Genomic DNA, 20,301 nt, shown 5'->3' on the forward strand with positions numbered 1-20,301 from the left:
GATCAGACGGGCAGGAGAAAGTGCAAAGAGGGCTCTCATCTCGTTGATTTAACTTCTTCCTTCTCTCATGTTTCTATTGCTCACAAATGGCCAAATTACTCCTTATGACAAAGCTCTGTGCTTATCACACTGAGCTTCTCATTGCTGCTTCTGTCTTAGGTAGCGATTTTACAGCGATTCTAACACAACACATCATTGGGGATGCTTACCAGAGGCACAAGGTAGCTTAGTGAACACAGGGCAGGAAGTAGGAAAAAGAAAGGAAAAACAAATAAACACAGTTTAATGACAGAATAAAGAATATAAAGGAAAAAAATAAAGAAAGGAAGGAAGGCTTTAAATTGTTGTGATTATTCCCAATTTAATGTTAGTTGCTTTGTTTTAAGCCATATTAGCAGCGTGACTCTTAGAATAACAATGTTGGTCAGTTGGTTGGTTGGTCCACCATTTCAGCCCAGACTAAAATACCTCAGATTCTACCACATGGATTGCAGTGAAATTCTGTACAGATATTCATGTTATCTGAAAGATATAATGACTTTAGGTATCCCGTAACTTATTTCTCTAGTGCCACAATAAGGTTGGCATTTGTTGTGGGTGAGATGTCTAAATCAGGATTGCTGGTCATGTCCTTGTCTGAACAAACAGTAATTACCTTGATGATCTGTTCATTGTAGTGCCATCATCAAGTAAAGGTCCTGACACATCAAGCCAACAGTTGGCCGTTGGTCAGTGTCAGGCCATCGGTGAGCGTCTGTCGCCCTAGTCGCTGTGGTGTGTCCCAAACTGTTGGCCTTTGGCCTTTGTCAGCTTTTTTTCATTATCATGCACCTGAGACGTTTCAGCTCGACGGTATATGAAATGACTGATCGTCAATTCAACTCGGTGCAAAAGATGAGAAATGGAAATGAGGAAGGCAAACAAAGCGTTAAAGTAAGGAGGGAGTGAGGTCAAAACAAGCCTGTTACATATGGTAAGATTGTTTTTCCTCTGCCATTGCGCTCTTCACCAGAAACACTTCCTGACAGTTTGTGTTTTTGCTCTCTGGCACAAGGCAAATAGAAATATTGTTCTTTCAACATTGGATTGTGTTGTTAATGTGCTAATGGCCTAGCTAGAGTCATGACGGTCTTCTGGTTTCCCTCTGGTTTTCGGTTGAATGGCGACTGCCATCATATGGTATGGAGAGTTGTTGTCTCTTACTGAGGCACAGAATGTAGCCTCTGTAGTTGGACGTCGGTTGCAGTCTTTGGGATGTGCTCATGTGCAACTTTCTGGTCAAGACAAGGGCGACAGGAGGTGCCGCTAGTTTGTCGATGTCAGTTTGGTGGATATGGCCCTAAGCAGTTTTATGTTTTGCTTTGCTTGCTGACCAAATATCTGTGAAACTCATGACATTACCAGTAGGCTCAGCTGTACTGTGTGTTTTGTGCTAATTAGCAAATGTTAGCATGCTAACATGCTAAAGATGGTGACAATAGTAATCATTATACCTCCAAACATCAACATGTTAACGTTGTCAATGTGAGCCATTTAGCATTTAGCTAAAAACCAGCATTGTTTGAACCATTCAACTTAATTTAACTTATCATTTTAAACTTTCAAGAACCGTTTCTCTAGAAAACTTGTGAGATGTACAGAGGTATTTTCTGTAATAAGTTTTCCAAGTTTGCACCGGTTGATCCTGCTCTAATGTAGGGAGGAATATCTGCACTCTGCAAAAAAGCAAAACTACTGAAATCTAGAGAATACTGTGGCATTCGAGTAAATTGCAGCACCTTTAATTCATCCCGTTCACCCCTGAATGCAGCTGTCTCTTTTAAAAGGGTGTGGCACCCAGGGTTGCCAACTGAAGCGTTTACCTTCGCTGTTATTTTTGGCTGTCGGCTGACTGACTGACGGAGGGTAAAGCACGATATGACTACTGCAAGTCAGTCACTGTAATGCATGCCTTCACACCGAAGTCAATGAGAGTGATAAACCAGAAGAAATTGTTCATTTGAATTTAGGCACTCTTCACTGTGCAGCTATATTTGTACTTCTGGGTATGTGTGTGAGTGTGTGTGTGTGTGTGTGTGTGCTGTGGGTGGTCTGAACAAAAATGACACACAGGTTCATAAAGTCAGCTTTCATGTTATTTATCAATAGGAGATGATTACGTTTTGACATTGGATTGGCAGCTTCATTCACTCCTCTTACCTAATTCATTGAAACGGCAGATATTATAGATTATAATTATTGAAAAAGCTTCTTAATTGTATAGATGTACAATATTATGACCTAAAGTCATAATTTTCATATGGGTGTTAGTGTTTGTGTGTGTGTTTGTGTCTGTGTCTCACCATATGCGGCTCTTGTCCTGGCTGGCACTGAGGGCAGGCTTGGCAACTGTTACTGGTTTGATTGAAGAATTCGTATTCTCCGCAATTGGAATACTCTGCACTAGCAAACATACAGCACACCTGGAGATAGGGAAAGAAGGAGAGGTGTAAAATATGCTTACATATCAAATACATTTGATACATATCAATACATTTTGTATGTGCAAACAAACATGCCACCAGCTCAATGGCATAATGGAATTGTTGAATGGACTGGTAAAAGGCACTTTAACTTTACTGATGAAGGGTGAGACTCATTTCAGTACTGGACATACTGAAAAATATGAACAGAATAATAAATAAGTGTTGAATCTTCATAAATATTAAATGAATGCATTATTTTATTCACAAGTTCTCAGTGATGCTGCAATAATGCTTTTTTGTCAGACCAACAGATCAACAGTGCTGACATCGACAATTCATTTGGGCTAATAACTTCTCTGAGAAGAAAAAATGAACGCAGGTTTTTTGTATTAAAAGATTTTACATTAATCTTTTCTGTATATATATTCCGTGAACAATACTTGTACCTCCAAGTTGTAATTGGGCTTACCTCTAAAAGTTATTTAAATACTGTATATAGGACACTAAACCTTGAACTTCACATTAATTCTTACATGTCAGACGTTGGATCAAAGTGATTCACACTCAACATCTGCTGCAGCGATAATGACTGCATTGGATGATGACTGATTTATTGAGTAAAATCACTCAGCATCATCATTTCAATTGCCAAAAATCAAAAAGTAAAGTAAACAAACACCAAATCCCAACCTCTTCATCTGTGTTACTTGGATTAGTAGAGATCATTGTTGGCTGTGTATGTAGCGTGTTAGAGAGTTAGCACAATATCAGTATTTGCTTGTGTGTCTATGTACTGTATGTGTGTTTGTGTTTGTGTGTGTGTGGCATTATGGCATTGTGGCTCACTATAATAAGTAGCAGCTGGTATTTATAGGTTTACCAGCACACTTTGTTCTTTTCCAAACAAACTAACTGACTTTAAAAAATCATCTGCAGTCCAGAAAATGATGGAGGCAAAAAAAGAGTGCATGACTAACTCTCTCCATCTTCTCTCTGTTGTTTTAATAACATCTCCTTCTATTTTCTCTTCCCCGTAACCAGCTCATGACAGCAGACACAAGACACTGTTTGAGTAAATATACAAATGCACACTGCCTGTGTGTATGGAGCCCAACCATCTCAGGCCAAGTAATCTGTTTGTAATTTATACCAGACTCAAAATGAACTGGCCTTTTACCTCACAAACCTGATGTACAGTCAGTGCAAAGTGACATGCTGGAAGAAAAACAATTGACATTCTCTGCCACTCTTCTTTGTTAGTGTGCCACACACTTATGGGTCACTGTAGATAATTAGCGAGCATTGTGTGCATACGCACTCCTGACAATGTGTGTAACTATGCACTGAGCAGCACTTTGTCTGGCACTGAGACGATTGCAATGATCATGTTCTTCTCCAGATTTTCCACAGCTGGAAAAATAAACTTCCTGTCACACCAATCCTCAAGGAAATTTTACACAACAAGCTATCCCATAATGCTTTGGAAGGATAAGACAACATAAAACACTTGGTGGCTGACAATAAGTAAGCAGAGACAAAAAAAGCTTTTGCCCTTCTATAGAACACTGAAGCATTTAAGTGAAAGTACTACTACTACTGTGAACATGCTCCATTACAAGTAAAATTATTGTTCTGCATTTTTTTAAAAAAATAAACATGTGTATAATCAGGAAAATGTAAGTATCAAAAGTAAAAAATGCTAAAAGCAGAAAAAGGCCCCTGTGAGTGTTATACTATCATAAAGTACTGCTGCTATTGGTTGGAGGTGGTGCTAATATTAAACTATTTTATATTGTGCTGTGCTTACGCAAGCACAGTACTTGAGTATATGTACTGACTTTCACCCACTGACTGAAGCACACTGTTGTCAGAAAAATGTCTTGTCACACATCGATACCTGCATTTCAGCGTTTTCTCTACGTGTAATACTGTACAATATGACACTAACAGCACACTTCTCTGTCAGTTATTTGTCATTATCCTATGCTTTCCCCAGAGATGTAGTCTGAAAGTGCTTTTAGAATTGGTAGCATGACATTTCTAATGCTGCTATTTCGTGGTGTAGTAAACTGACATGACTGACTGAATCCAAATATCTCTTCCTTCTTGACTAAGTGCTCTAGTGTCAGCCTGCATGTTCACATGGAGAGTGATGAGGAGAATACAGGAGAGAGGGAGGGTAAGGTGGAGAGGCCTGTCGGGAACTGTGCCAATGGGTTTCAACATCAAAACAGGCACAGAATCTCTAGATTCCTGATCAGATTATAAAGATATCTGCTCTCTGAAAAACTCAAAGGTTGACTAATTGGTACAAGTGCTGCAAAGTTGTGCAAACTGCTGGCACATGACAGTGAAAGTTTGAATGACGCAGTGCCAAATGTGGAGTTAATTGAGCTGCATTCCATACAGATCAACTAACAAGAGTTTTTGAGAATACTAGAAATATGGTGATGATTCTGGAGTTGTGCTACTGCTGCACAGTATGTCAAAGACGGCAAAGAGAAGAAAAAAGGAAGGAGGTGAATCAGAGGAAAACAAGGAAAAAATAAATAAACAGAGGAGTGTGGTGAAAGTGGAGAAGAAAAAAGGGAGGACCACAGAGGGGAATTAATGGAAATAAAGTCAAAAGAAACAATTACTCTGGGATTGGAACTTAATAAAGAAAATAAATGTTGGATAAGGAATTAAGAAGATAATTAAAGTAAGCGGACTGGGGAAATTAAAGAGGAAGAGACAAGAAACAAAAGCAAAGAATAAAAAACTTACCAATAATGAGGACAGAAAGATGGACTTCTTCTGACCTCTCCTCTCTGACATCTTTGCGTCTTCTTCCTGCATACCAGAGAGGCAGACAGAGAAATGTTCATTTATTGTAATGCAAATATTTTCTGCAATCAATCTTCTGCACCAAACTTCATTTACAAAACAGCAAAGTCATGAACCAAAGCATTTCTGCTAACTGTAGTACTGTCAGTAGGCACGTTGTGTGTGTATATGTGTGTGGCCCAGATGAGTTCACTGTCCCGTTACCATCACGTCATCGCCCATAAACATGTATTAGCAGCAGAACAGCCCATGGCATTCCTCTGGCTCATAACTCTAAGCACACATCACCGTTGGCTAACCTCTCCTTCAGTAAAGGATGGTGTCACTTAATACCATTTAATTATCTGCCTATCTCTTTATATCTCTCTCCCACTAGGCTGAATTTTTTGTCAAAACCCTAAATGTAGATGAAACGCCAGTAAAAACAGCTTTGAAGTCTGGTTTCACACCACCTAGCAACTCTATTTCAGCACACAGCTCAACAAAAATTAAGTTAATTAAAGTAAAACTAGAATTACCACCTCGCAGTTTTATGCTTCCCTATGCTTCCTAACCCATCAAGCTGCAGTTACAGTTTACATCCATGTCTGTAAAAACATGGATGTTTCATACACAAGCGCCCCCAGCAGAACAGAAGATCTATATAATCAGCACAGCTTCAAGGTGGGCACCCAAGCAGTTCAGTATATGACCAAATGTCCCCACTTCTGTCCCTGAGACATGATGAGGAGTAATGGCCAGACAAGTCTTTTGCAGAATATTATGTCAGTGTAAAGTTGACCTTTTGGATTTAAAATGCGTTCACTTCATCATTTACCTTTTTAGATATTTTTTTGTGAAATCTTGCTGTAATTAGCATATGAATTCCTGATTGAGATCGCAGTGACTTTGACCTTTGACCTTCGACCACCAAATTCTAATCAGTCCATTCTTGGGTCCAAGTGGATGTTTGTATCAAATTTGAGGAAATTCCCTCAAGGCCTTTTTGAAATATCCAATTCATGAGAATAAGACCGAGGCAAGGTATCAGTGACCTTGACCTTTGAACACCAAATTCTTATAGTTCATCATTGACTCCAAGTGGACATTTGTCCCAAATATGAACAAATTCTGTGAAGCATGTTCTTGAGATATCCCATTCACGAGAATGAGTCGGATGCAAGGTCAGAGGGACCTTGACCTTTGTCCTTTGACCACCAAATCTTATCAAATCATTCTTGAGTCCAAGTGGACATTTGTGCCAAAATTTGAAAAAATTAAAAAATCCCTCAAGGATTTCTTGAGATATCACATTCACAAGATTGGGACAGACAGATGGACGGACGGACAACTCAAAAATATAATGCATAAAGATGCTGTGTCAGGTCCTCCAAACACAATGTGGCTGTGATACTGAGGTGGGTAAACAGTTATTATTAGATTGTGTGTTTTTCTTACTGGATGTTTTAATGCTAAAAACACTTCATAAAGTCTGTGCATGTCTTTCGATGAGGCAAAAAATAACATATATTTGTGTGTTCGTGTGAGTCCATGTGCCTGCGTGTGGTAATGTGTAATTGCTTGTTTATTTCTTTGTACATCTGCAAGATTGTGCCTGTGATTGTATTTACTGTGTGTTGGTCCTGCCTTGGTCGCATTGTGTGTGTGTGTGTGTGTGTGTGTGTGTGTGTGTGTGTGTGTGTGTGTGTGTGTGTGTGTGTGTGTAAGTGTTTAAATAATGTCGTCACTGTAATTGAAAGGATATGTGTTGGCTGGGGTGCTTTGGTAAAGAATCACCCCTTAAGCTGCATTTAAATAGAAATGATGAGCCCAAAATCACTCGTACAAAGAAAGTCACAAAGACTTGCAAACAGAAGAAGAATGTAATCAGAAAACAGAGGATCCTCTGGAGTAAATCACTTCCTTGGAGGGAAAAAAATGGAACAGACTGACTAATTTGTAGTGTTTAATAGTGAGAAATAACAAATCAACACAGCACAGGCAACTTGCATGCTTGATTAAATAGCAGCATGTTCGTTTAAAGGGCCACATTATAACTACTTTTATTTTAAACTAAACATAACATTTTCCCAAGCATGCCTAGGTTTTTATCTTTTTATATGTTTTCTCTATCTTGCAGAATGGAAAACAGTGTATGTATGTGTGTGTGTGTGTGTGTGTGTGGTCTCTGACAGGGTGGCAGTGCAGATAAGAGCATGCTGACTGAACGCTGCTTTTATCAGCCTCCTGAAACACGGTGGCTTCCACAAACACTGTGGAGCTGCTGGATGTTAAATTACTCTCTCCAATTATAATTTGCTTCTAATCTGCAAGTAATTACAAGGTTACATTCAATATTCTGAACTAACAAACTGTGCCATATCAGTGTCAATAAGGCCTATGGGGAATCAAATGCACAATCCTTTGATCGACTCAGCGAGTGGGTAAATTAATTTTCTGGCCATTAAGATGAAATGGAAAACTGTGAGTCACTGTTCCAGAGAGTTTTCTGATGATGCATAAAACACATGGAAATGAGAATTGGATACTAACAGCCAAAATCATAAAAGAGAATATGCTATTCGAAAAGTATTCATTACATTTCAAATCATTCCATTTTCCAAGGTAACATTTATTTTTACAGCTAAATAAGATTTTATCATATCTTATCACATATCATATTTATGTGCACTGGCTTTGAAAAAAAAAGTCATCAGCAGTTAAGTTAACACACACACACATATTTGCACCTTTAATTACTGTTATTAAGTGCATTTGTTATGGAGTGTCTAATTATATGAAAGACAGAAAGAAAGATCCAGGTTAATGTATAAATGTTTATATAGATACTTTTCTTGGATCTAAGGCTTTCGTCTGATATCCTGCTTTCATAGGGGACCCTGTGACACCCTAAACCGTGCTGATAACACACCCGCATCACATCCGCTCACACAAACAGTGCTGAATGAAACACAGGAGCACATTGTGCTCCAACTGACATCATTTTACTGGGATTGCTTTTAACTCACATGGACCATGGTGTTACCTGATTTTTTTATTTATACTTTCGATTTCCGTAGATGTCTTTTTTTTCACAAATCTGAATGAAATTAAGATAAATCTTTTGGGGAAGCACACAAGTAGGCTGGTAATCAATTGTTTATGTTTTGTAGGGTGGGTGGTGTGACAGCACAGTAAAAAGTATGGCTGTGGATGTCAGAGTGGCGGATCGATGCCCTTGCATTTGTCAACTTTAATTTCTTTTTACACTGCCTGTTCAAGGCAAGAATGCCGGGGAGACAGAGTTGTCTCGCGTTTAAGCAGCCACAAGAGGAAGTAATGGCACAGTCCCCACAGCAGGAGATTAAAATAGCAGCTAGTGGCAGCTAGCTACCAACTCAAATAAGAAGAGCAGAGCATAAATGTCTGCAAATTGGGAAAACAAGATTTTGGAGCTCCTAACCTTGCAAGCAGAAGGCAAGATCAGCTGCCCTTTAAAAGGGGACTCAAAATGAAGTTATTGGCATGTTATGCCATTGTTATTGCCATAAAGTGCTGCTGACATGGATGTTTTAATTCACACTGGAGCCGATCCTGTTGTGTTACCTGTCCCGCCTCTTTGCCTCTGGGATGCCAGCATGCTATCTAAAATAGTTTGGTTTTGTGTAAAAATGCAAGGATGGAGGAAATCAGGGACTTAGTGGCAGCCCTATAGCACAATCTTTGTGTAGAAGAGGCTTTGTAACAATAGACTTCACTGTTTTCTTTCATTATGTCTAGATTTAGCTGCCTTAATCTAAATACCTTGCCATGTGGGGCGGCAGACAAGAAAACAAATGCACTGAGACTGTAGGTTTGTCATTAAAGCATGTGATTGTTCTGACTGATGTGCCCCAAGGTCAGATCGGTTCAATTCAACACATTAACAGCTGAACTTCAAATCCAACTTAAGCCGTTGAGAGCATGTGTGTTTGTGTGTGTGTGTGTTTGAGAGAGACGGAGTGAGAGAGGAAGAAGCTGCCATTATCAGCTATCTAAGGTCAAAATCTGTCTGTCTGGCTCCAAACCTCTGTCTTCACTCTTTCATGTCGCAGACTTGAGTGAGAAACCTTTTGATCTTCAATGACGGCTAATTCCCCGACCCTGAGGGTTTGATCTTGCTTAATTACAGCTTCACACACACACACACATGCACACAAAACACACACATTAACACAGATATATTGCCTATAAATACGCAGAGAGTTGGCTTCTGAGGGCAAAATAGGCTTAATTGCACAAGTCCTTGTGGTAAGACCACAACCGGTACTGTACTGTATGTGTATGTTTATGCTTATGCTTGTGTGTGTGTGTGTGTGTGTGTGTGTGTGTGTGTGTGTGTGTTTGCGCGTGCACCCGTGCGCCTGTGTGTTTGTGTGTGTGTGTGTGTGTGTGTGTGTGTGTGTGTGTGTGTGTGTGTGGTGTTGTGTGTTGCTGCCGTAGAGATAAAAGAGTAGACAGCAGTTTTTTTTTTAAATCAGGAAATGAAGAACTGCCAAATGACTGTGGACCCCCTCAAGGCTACTCATTATAGAGTTAAAGTGATGCACACACACACACCGCTGTGTTTGAAGACTTTTTGTGTCTTCTGACACTCTGCTCTACCTCTTTCTACCCTCTTTCTGTCTCGCTAACACTCGCTCTTTCTGTTGGGGCAGGTCTGAGATGAAAGTCAGCTCAACTTGTCTCTCCCCTGAGGGTATTAATCTTCTAACGACCACATAATCTCTGATAAATGACCCTTCTGTCTTCAGCGTTGTGTCATTAGCAGGTAGAGTCTTTGCAGTTCTTTGTGGCACTGACATAACACAGATGACACTGGGCAGCTCACAGTGTGCATGTGCATGTCATGCACTGATGAAAAGCATCTGACTTTCTTTCTGGACAAATATTTTTGAAAAGCCTTATTTTGCAACATTTGCGTTGATTTGTCGACATTTTTTGCAACCCCCTTCTCCCCCTCCCTTCATTAGCTTCATCTCTGTTTCTCATTTGGTTGCGTTTGATTGCTCTTTTTGTCAGCAGAGGAAACCAAATATGAAATTCCGCATAACTATGGGGAGACAATTTGCTTTGCTTCATTAAAAAAATGCACAATAACAAACCCATTGACCTCAAAAATTCATACAGTGAAATCCAATGAGAACTAAAAGAAGACATCTTTCATCAGAGCTCCCTGGCCTACAGTGACAAGTATAATACCTTCATATTGTGAACTTCAAAGCTGAATTAAGTCTGTATTGATATGGACTGTAGCTAAATATGATGGCCAAATGTAATAGACTTAGTTAAAAGTAATTATTGGGATATTTAGACCCTGTAGGTGAAAAGAGGGTTTGCCATATGGAAATTCCCATAAATCAACTCATACAAGCACACATACATTGAGCAGACAGTTCATTTTAATTTTCTACGCTTTTACTCATGTTTTGGCACTCGCAGCAGGCATCCACCCATACCTGCCAATCAGTCCCTTGATGTTCATCCTTGTCTTTGTATGCTTTGTGGTAATGCCTTAGACCATCATTGTATGTTAACAGAGCATTAAAACTAGTGAGACTGACTGTTCACCAATAATCTGATAATGGCTTGCTCGACCAAGAGCATTTCAGGTGATTAGTTGTTTCTTTTGGGAAATGGGCTATTACTCACTGGTCATTACTTGAAAATAGTAGTCATGTCTCTGGCAGCACAATCATACTGACAAATATACTTTGGTCTTTCACAAGCACTAGATTTTTATTGCATGATTAGTCTGTGGTAGGTCAGTTTTCCCCCTTTTTCCACTCAGAGTGGTTTTCCCAGTTCCCTACGTGCTGCAGTCTTTCACATTGCTAACTCTGTTGTTGGCCTCAGGAGGGCTGTGGTGTAACATTTGGAAAATTCATAATATCTCGAGGATCCTACTCAGCTCCATGTAGAGTCCAGGACCAAGACACGCTAAAATAGCAACACGTTTAAGAGACCGAGCCAAGGGGACAGCTACTAGGAGACAAACCCAACAACTCATGCAGTTACTGTATACACAGTTAGCTCCAAGATTAAAAACTAGGACTGGGCTGTATCATGGTATTACAATATACCACCATAATTAGAAATCCTGAAGGTATGCTTTTTAATACCATCAAAACTATTGGCACACCTCTTTCTATAAATCGATACAGATATGCTGTATTGAAGTGAAGCAGCATGCACGACCAGAGGTCTGTCTCTACTGGTGAAAAAAGCTGCTAAGCTGAGAAAGATGGCAACTGCAAGTGATGGGGATAACAGGGCTAGAGAGGGGGATTGAGATTTTATTTACCATGTGAATGAACCACTACTTAGGTGTCAAATCCCGAAATAGATTTCTGCCTACTTCAGATATTTTTTCTGTACATGTGCGCTAAACCTTGCTAAATCTTTGTTTGTATTTTAGAAAATCAGATCCTCAGCTCTGTGACTCAAAAGCATTGGCAACACATGCAAGGCAACAAACAGGGGCTACAATAAACCAGTTTAGTGCACTAAAGATACTCAACCAGTGCCAACTTTTGTTGTTGTGATTTAGTTTTACTGGACTATTTAATGGATACCTCGCCGTTAACCAGCGTTAAACACTGCACGTGTCATTAGTTTAATTCCATTCATTAATTTTATTGACCAACATAGAGCCAAAAAGTCTCTTTCTCTGCATTGTTTATATCTGTCTAACTTTCTGTCAATCAGTACTGTACCCAGTGGATCGTGTGGGAAACAGCTTTTATAACATCAGTGTTTAACCCTGTAAAGGATATTCATTACGCCGGTTGACAATGACTTCCTGCCGGATTTAGTAATAAGCCAATCAGTGGCCAGGAAGCAAACAAATGATGAAGATGAAGAACAAGGTTAGGGGGTGGTTTGTGGGCTCTTCCATGGCACTTAATGTCTGATGACAATTAAATCAACAGCATGTGGATTCAGGGGTCTCTGTCTATCTGGTTTTGGTATTTCTAAAAGGAAATCTGCTTTCCATTGAAGTCTTTCTTTTTCTTCTCTTACTAATTTTTTTCTTTTAAGTAACGTCATTGCCTGGCTTTTTATCGGATATATTTTAAATCTAATGATAAATCACAAAATATGCTTGGAATTCTTGTTTTACATATGAGATTGTTAGGACTGGAGTGTTTAAGGAATATTTCACCCCCATATGACCATTTGTATATGATTTATTCACCCCATGTACTCAAAACATATGTTTACAAACTCTCGCATAACTCGTGTGGTATAATCCGAGTCTAATTTATCCAATCATTCTTTTCAAACAGAGCTCCTTCTAATGCCAAACTGAACTTAAAGTGAAACTTATCTTTGCTCTCTTTAATGCCAAACTCCTTAAACAGAAACGGTAATTTTACCTTACCAAACTCCGGAGTTGCTGGTCTACCACTGCCTTGATCTGTAGTTTGTTTGTGTTAGTTGTAAGTTGTGTTGTAACTTTGATATCTATTTTATATGGTTAGTTCACCAAAGTCAAACGGTAACAAAAACATATAGCGAGTTCAAGCAGTAAGACCGACAACTCCAGTGTTCAGCAAGGTAAAGTTACTGTTTTTGTCAATGGAGCATGGCTTTGAGTAGAGCATTATTTAGTTTCACTTACAGTTCTATTCCCCGTTGAAAAGGACTTTTTGTTTAGGAAGTACTGAGCACACAACTGGATAAATGAGACTTTAACTATACTGCACAAATTGTGTGAAAGTTTGTTAACAGATGTTCAGATATAGTTTTGCTGTTGTTGAAGGCAGTCACCTATTTCTTCAACTCATCAAGAATCTTCTCTTTTTTTAGATTCCACACTGTGGAGGCATGCAGGAAAAACAATATTTTTTTTCCACAAATACAATGTAACAAGGGGCGAGTAGTTGATATACAAATGCAATTTTGGGGGGTGAAGTATTCCTTTAATGCTGATATTGTTTGACTAGAGCTGCCGGTAGCTTGTGATTTTTGCCAATATTTGATAGCTTTGGCCATGCATACTGTCAGCCTCAATGTCTTACTCTAAATAAAATTGGCCCCACACAACAGCTAACCAAGCGATTGCTTTAACCCTGCTTTAAACATACACTCATACACAATCCCTCTGCTTTTATGCCATAAACAAGTTCTAAAGTTAATCAATGCTCTGCTTTATCCCTAAAATATCCAATTATTTTATCCTTTTACAGACCAGGGCTCAATTTGCTAAAGCCAAGCAAGATCTCAAACACATGTTACTTACTCTGACCGCCTGCCTGTTTGTGTGCATGTGCATAGCATCCCAAATCCTGCTGTTTTCCAGCCAACCAAGCAGTGAGTGTATGACACTCACCATCTTTGAGCCTCTGACAGGAGAGGAGATGGTCATCATTAGCTCCACTTTACATGATGCAGATGTCTGTCTAAAGACAATTCGCCAACTTTACAGAATCCAGATCATTCTCTGTAAACTTAAGCACCGTGCATTTTCACAACTTCCCACTTCATCAGGCCTGCACATGTCCTACTAAGTGTACAACTTTACGCTAACTAAATCAAACAAAAGCAAGCTTTAACAGAAGCAAAAATAAATCCAGCTCGCTATCTAGACACAATACACAATTATAAGGAAATAAATTCTGGAATATTATTATTATGTCTGAGATTAATCATCTTAAATCTCTCAGGTAATAAAACGTTAACTAAGCTGGTTTGTAGATAAAACATGAGCAGAAAACCACTAACACGGTGGACTTTCCCTCTATCAAGTGCCTGCAGTCTGTTATTTAGTACAAACCTCCACCAGCTTTGGTAAACAACTCACTCTAACAACACTTATTAAACATATATTTTTATCTTGATACTCGATGATTGCGCCTTGGATTTTCATCTGTTTTGTTACGTTCATGTCCGGTTTTCCACTGAAGTAGGTCCAGGAAAAAGGATTTAAACAAAAAAACCCACCATAACATAAATGCAATTGTGAATTGTGAGGATACTGGAATAAGAGAACCTTTTCTTACAGTGGTCTATAATCATCAGGAAATAAAATTGAACAATTTAATTCTGTATAATACCATGTCATTAACTGTACAGCAGCCATAATCATCTACCTTCTTCTATCTTTGTGGCTTCTAATAATCTTTCAGAAAAGCGTGAAAACGCACCTCAGTTCAATAAACGTTCTGCTCTGACTTTCAGTTATCGTTCCAAGTGTGTGTTCAAAAATTTAGCCAATCCACTTTTAAGTAATTATAAGTGCCCCTAAAGTGTAGTGCCCCTACTGTTTTTTTTCAGAGGTGAATTATGAAGAAGGAATGTGCTTCTGGCATTTTGTCTTCTTTCTATGATTTGGAGGCAGCTGGGGAGTAAATCGAGGGGTGGTGGCAGTGCTGTCAGTCAAATTAGACCAACCGCTTTTACCTTTCGCTGAATCAGACTGAGAGTGTCTCTCCAAACTTCTAAACACAACTCTGTAAATGGAAAAAGATCTTAAAACAAAGAGACAGCACTACTGTTAAAATCTACATTAATCATTATTATTACATTTCTGCAACTTTAGCTCACAAATGCTCATTCCTCCTTGCATGTCTTTATTAGCGCTAAGGGAGTCAAACTCACTGAACAAAGTAGCCATCAAGTCTCAGCTATCAGGAACTAAATGAGCCAGAAATAGATAAGTCTAATTTGCAACATGATGACTGTCTAAGTTTGATGTGAAAATAAACCCATGATTAAAGTGATTTCCGACTTTGGAGACAGACGCAAACCTCAGGCAACAGCTGGCCCTCGTCTACTAACTAAATATCCATTTACAACGACCCTGTCCAAGTGCGGCGTCGAGGTTTATCAGTGTGAACTGTATTTTCACAGGAGTGCCAAAACATGCTTTGTAGCAACTTGAATTTCCAATAACAAATCAGACTGGAATAGTTCTGCAACCGGGGCACACAAAGAGTTGATGGCTCAGATGTCACCTGCAGTAGATACACTTGTCGAAAGACTTTATTGAAATACTTATACATAATGTGCAGATTGTTTCAAGCAGCAGAAAACCTCCAATAAAAAAAAGTTACATACATATCCAGTGCACTTCTGAAATGAGTGTTTCTGTATGTGCACATCTGTGTGTGATGTTTCTTCATCTCTCTTCATCTTTTGATTGCTTTAATTACAGACTTACTGTCAGCTTCCCACTCTGTGTGCAGGAAAAACAAACTCTTAAGGCACATGAAAAGAAGTCGCGCGTGCACACACACACTTTCATAACACACACCTATCCCCGCTCCAGTCAGTCAGTAGGCTCTTTGATTCTCTGCCTGCCGGTGATCCGTCTTTCATCGTCTCCTCTCCCTGATCCCTTGTTCCCCTCTTTAGCTCTGCTGGGGCAGAACATCTCTGTCTCTGTCTCTGTTTATTTTGCAGCGGCTGTAGGTGGGAAGCCTAATCTGCAACTAGGACTCCGTCTGTATGTCTTAATGCTGCCCTCAAACTAACTTACAGTAAAATGATGGAAAAACAATGCAGTCCACTTGGCTAAAAAGTTCTACATTTTAGAATGAATGTTTCCTAGGAAATGATGTTCTTATGGTGTTTCCTCTGTCGGATGATTCTCTTGACATCTCTCGACGTTTAAAAATTTACAAAATCAGCAAATCTTTTGGGAACTACAATGAGTAATTTCAGCTCTAAAGTTACTGTTGAAACACAGGTTTTCAGTAAAATAAATGAGCATGAATCCAAATAGTTCTTTTCTGTTTGTTTCCAGTTGTCAGCATTGCAATAATAAACCGTAGGTGTGTGTTTTCACCCCCTGTGGAGGGTTCTTAAAACAAATCTGAGGGCTCCTGGAGCTGTTTCTTGCGGGTGGATAATTCTAGTTGTCTGAATATCAGCAGGCCATGATGGATGAAGGAATCTTCAAAGCGCAAATCCTCATCAAGCCATTGAAAAAGTAAAGACTTAAGAATATAAGCAGTTACTTAGAAGGATGAAAGTTACAGAACAGCACAAGAATCCACGCCTTTTCAACCTGCCATGAGGAGGGTGTAGTACGGATCACCCCTCAGATCCTACAGCCATCTGTACAGGTGCCCAAAACAACAACATGATCCCTAACCAGCTTCCCACCTGCCAATTAATTCTCACCAACCACGCCACAAACACAGTTTGGTGTGCGGGACTTAACTTTAAGCACCATCCAGCTCACAACAATCTTTTCTGGCTTCATCTCAAGGCACACATTTCTGTGCATCATATCATTTTGAAGACCGCTCAGTATTTCTGCTTTTCCACAATGAAAGACAAAAAGTGCCAGATATCCCACCACAGACTATGGAAGAAATTGATGACTAACTCAAGTAGGTTCCCCATACAGAGGACTGTTAAGTAGACACAAATTAGACCACAAACCCCAATGTGATTAAACTTGCTCCCTGGGGCCTGCACAGAGAGGTTTTAACTGTTGATTTATTATTGGTTTGTTGGACTGTCTGCACCCTGCATGGGAATATAATAACGGTGAGAGTAAAACCCGTGATTAGAAAAGTTTCTCTAATGCTTTTATGTTCCTTTGCTGGGAATATTACTTGTAAATTAAAATATAATGAAATGCAGCTACCTCCACATGTAGCTGGAGACCTCCTGGAAGCCCCCAGAGGGAGACTTGAAGATCCTCTGCTTTATACTGAGTAACACTCTGTCCTGGTGACTGTGAGTTACGCAGCAGTAAATGTTGTGTGTTGTCAGATGAAGCTTTTTGTTTGCTCAACTAGGATTAGTGTGCATCAGTTTTAGATGTATACAAGATCAGTACTGAGCACGTCAGCATACTGATACTGGACTTGAATTCAATTCATAGCCTGTATTTCTTCAGTGAATTATTTCTTTGTTCATGTCAGAATACCTCACACTTCAAGACTTCTTTTTATTTTCTCTATTGAAAATAATAACGCACATTTTTAAAGTCTTTTAGTTTTACTCAGAGTTGTAGCACCGAATTCTGAGCCCAGTCTCTGTGGGGCCCATGTTCTTCCTCTCTGGATCCATGTCTCTCACTCAACTTTTTTTTTTCCTTTTTTATAAAGTCAGGTTGCTTTCTTTCCCTTTCCTTTCATTCTTTATTTTCTTTTCTGGAACCCTAATTTCCCGTAATTTTCCCATTTCCACAAGCACTCACTAACTTGGCTTTAGCTGCGTTTAAAGACAGCAGGGGCGGACTAAAATGTTTTCTGAGATGGGCCTTCCACTTTTTTTTTTTTATAACTTCTGTCTTTCAGCCAATATTCAATAATATAATATTATTGAGCCACTTTTATTTTTTGACAGTGATTACTTTTTTTTTTTTTTTTAAATTAAAAAACCAAATGTTTCATTCATGACTTTTTGACGGCCTCCCTACAATTGGGGCTCTAGGTAATCAGTCCCACTTTCCCCCCACTATACTGCCTGTGGTTTAATAATATATATATATATATATATATATATATATATATATATATATATATATATATATATATATATACATATATATTTGTTAAATCTGACTTCAGTACTAAAACTGAGGAAGATGTCTTTGATTGAGTGTCTTTGTACTTTTTCTAGATGGCATAACACCTCTAAAACTAAATTGACATGGTGCAATTAACACTAAAATTCATGTTATTTAGATTTCTCTTCCAGTGGATGGATCACTAGATTATCCCCATTACTCTGTAAGTCTTGCATTCACTTTGATAATTTTTACAATTCTCCAGATGATACACAATGTGAAGGATTCTTTCACATGGTCCTGGTGGGAAGGCAGTTTGAATAAAAGCCTCCACCAAACAGTTGTGCCATAAATTTAAGGTCACATAATGAACTGAAATAATTTAGCTTTTATACAAAAACTCTCTGACGTGTTTAGTAGAAGTTCATTTTAGATGTGTGAGGCGTTATGAAACATTCTGCCCTAACAGGCCTCCTGAGCTCTATAAATTTCTCGACGGGGGGAAATGGCCTATGCTGCATGGATTGAAATCAGCTGTGACATAAATCTCAACAATAACTTTCACAAGAAAAACATAAGAAATCCCTTCCCTTTTTATATGACATCATTCTAAAATCAATAGGGTCACTGTGTGAACACTAGTGCCGAGCAGCATTAAGCGACAGAGCAGCGAGTAAGTCAACAAATTATCCATTCACTTCAGAATGATCATGACTACAGGCGACGGCTTTCTTACTTCTCCTGCCTTCATCCCTTTAATCCTCAGAAACCATATTAACTTCTTTTGAAGATGAATTACACTCCCTCCTGTTTCTTCTCTGTGTCTCCTTTGCCTTTCTACCTGCAAACATGAAAGATTCAATGGCAGCTGAGACGCTGTGCTGGGGGCTGCAGGGGGAGAGAGAGACACAGATAGAGAGATAGAAAGAGAGAGAGAGGAGGGGGGTAGAGACGGATTGATTTCCACCTCCAGCAGCTATAGTTCAAAGCCAGCCAGCAGACTTCAGAGACTCGGCAGGACCCGGCATGTCCCCAGCCGGGCTGAGCTGCCTGTCTGCGGGCAGGACTTCCCCCGGGGGCCCCGGGGCCCGGGACAGTCAGGCGGCACCAAGAAAACAATTATGCAGACAGAGCAGAAAGGTGTGCAAGGTCACACACACTGGCTTATTTAGCGGCATTGAGATGATTTCTCATAACCCAAACACTTTCTTCTACACTCATTACACTGAGCCAATTCATCACAGAGTCAGTGCTCAAGTCTGCAGCATGTTTGGGATTCAAAACCCACAGTCTTGTCAAAAAGCAATTTAGGCCCAAACTATGAAGCTGGTGATGTGAGAAAATCTCATTTGTCGTCCACCTTGGGCTAAAACCTTTGCAGCAACACTCACAGACCTACTTCTTACAAACTTCACAGTGTATTTGAAATACGGCTGTTACAAATAGACAAATGTATTTCACATACAGTAGATGCATTCAAGCAAATAATCAAACTGAAAATATATCCCTCCAGTCTCATGCACTTGACAACAAACCACAGATAGACACATTGGCTGGTTGCAATCAGCCTGTCAAACAAATCTTAAAGTAGAAAATCAGTATGTGGGGTCACTTTTGCATATTTTGACACAAAACAAAACTTATCAAGTCAAGTAATTGTATTGTTTTCTCTTTTGGCATGCATCAGCAGTGTTTCTGTTCTATTGCCTACATTTCCTCTTGCAAAAAGAATAACAATGCATACTTATTTTTTTAGGTAGCATTACAATAAAGCACATGTTTGTTTGGCATAATAAGTGTTGCTCAGGAATTTCCCCGAAGTCTTGCAGCAATCCGTCCTTGCATTCCTGAGAGCGGAGCTGCTCAGACATCTTACCTGGAGCTCACAGAGGGGGCACGCTGCTCTGCTTTCTCCGCTGCTCTGCGGGGCGATCAGTCCTGTTGATCGGTGATCAATCTGTAGCCTGGTGTAAGATCAGCATCGCCGAGGGACCGGCTGTCTGTGAGTTTAAACTCCACTAAGTCCAAGTTGTGTCTCAGCCTCCACTTTGGTGCATGTCGGTGTGTCCGCAAGCTCCTCCTTGATGAGAAAAAAGTGAGAAGTTTTCTCCGCCCTTGAATGAGAGACAGATTAACGTGTCCCAGGTAGAGTCTCGGCGGGGACAATTAACGCGCTGCGGGCTACGACTCAACTCCGCCATCTAGTGTTCACAGGCCTGTGGTGGCAGCACCACATAAGATGCGAAACTGAACTCAAACCATTTGATCATCATCATGAAGAAAACACAAGATTAACTGCTGAATAATGAGCAAAGTATCATCATAGAACATATGGACATTACTCTATATCACCAGCAATGAAGAGATTCCTTATTTATACACGTATTCACTAAAACTAATGTTATTTTTATATTGTGTGTGCAGTTTGTCCCATCCTCTCTCTGAATATGTGTGTTTACATATATACAGCCATAATATTAAGCCTGCAGCTAACTATTATTTGGACAATAGTGACAAATG

General features: G+C 39.5%; 1 protein-coding gene across 1 annotated transcript in view; it reads right to left on the reverse strand.

Moving 5' to 3' along the window:
* The window catches only part of edar (ectodysplasin A receptor), a 42,600-nt gene extending 22,623 nt beyond the window's left edge, over positions 1-19,977 (reverse strand). Inside the window, exons 1-3 of the mRNA XM_042495136.2 lie at positions 19,658-19,977; positions 5,232-5,297; positions 2,343-2,462 (exon numbers count right to left, since the gene is read on the reverse strand). Of these exons, the coding sequence (XP_042351070.2) occupies positions 2,343-2,462; positions 5,232-5,282 (171 nt within the window). The 5' untranslated portion in view covers positions 5,283-5,297; positions 19,658-19,977. The remainder of the gene's footprint in view (positions 1-2,342; positions 2,463-5,231; positions 5,298-19,657) is intronic.
* Between the last annotated feature and the right edge of the window lie 324 nt (positions 19,978-20,301).

The sequence above is a fragment of the Plectropomus leopardus genome, chromosome 10 (genome assembly GCF_026936395.1).
Source record: "Plectropomus leopardus strain MGB_pleo_1.0 chromosome 10, ASM2693639v1, whole genome shotgun sequence".
In the NCBI taxonomy this organism is placed as follows: Eukaryota; Metazoa; Chordata; class Actinopteri; order Perciformes; family Serranidae; genus Plectropomus; species Plectropomus leopardus.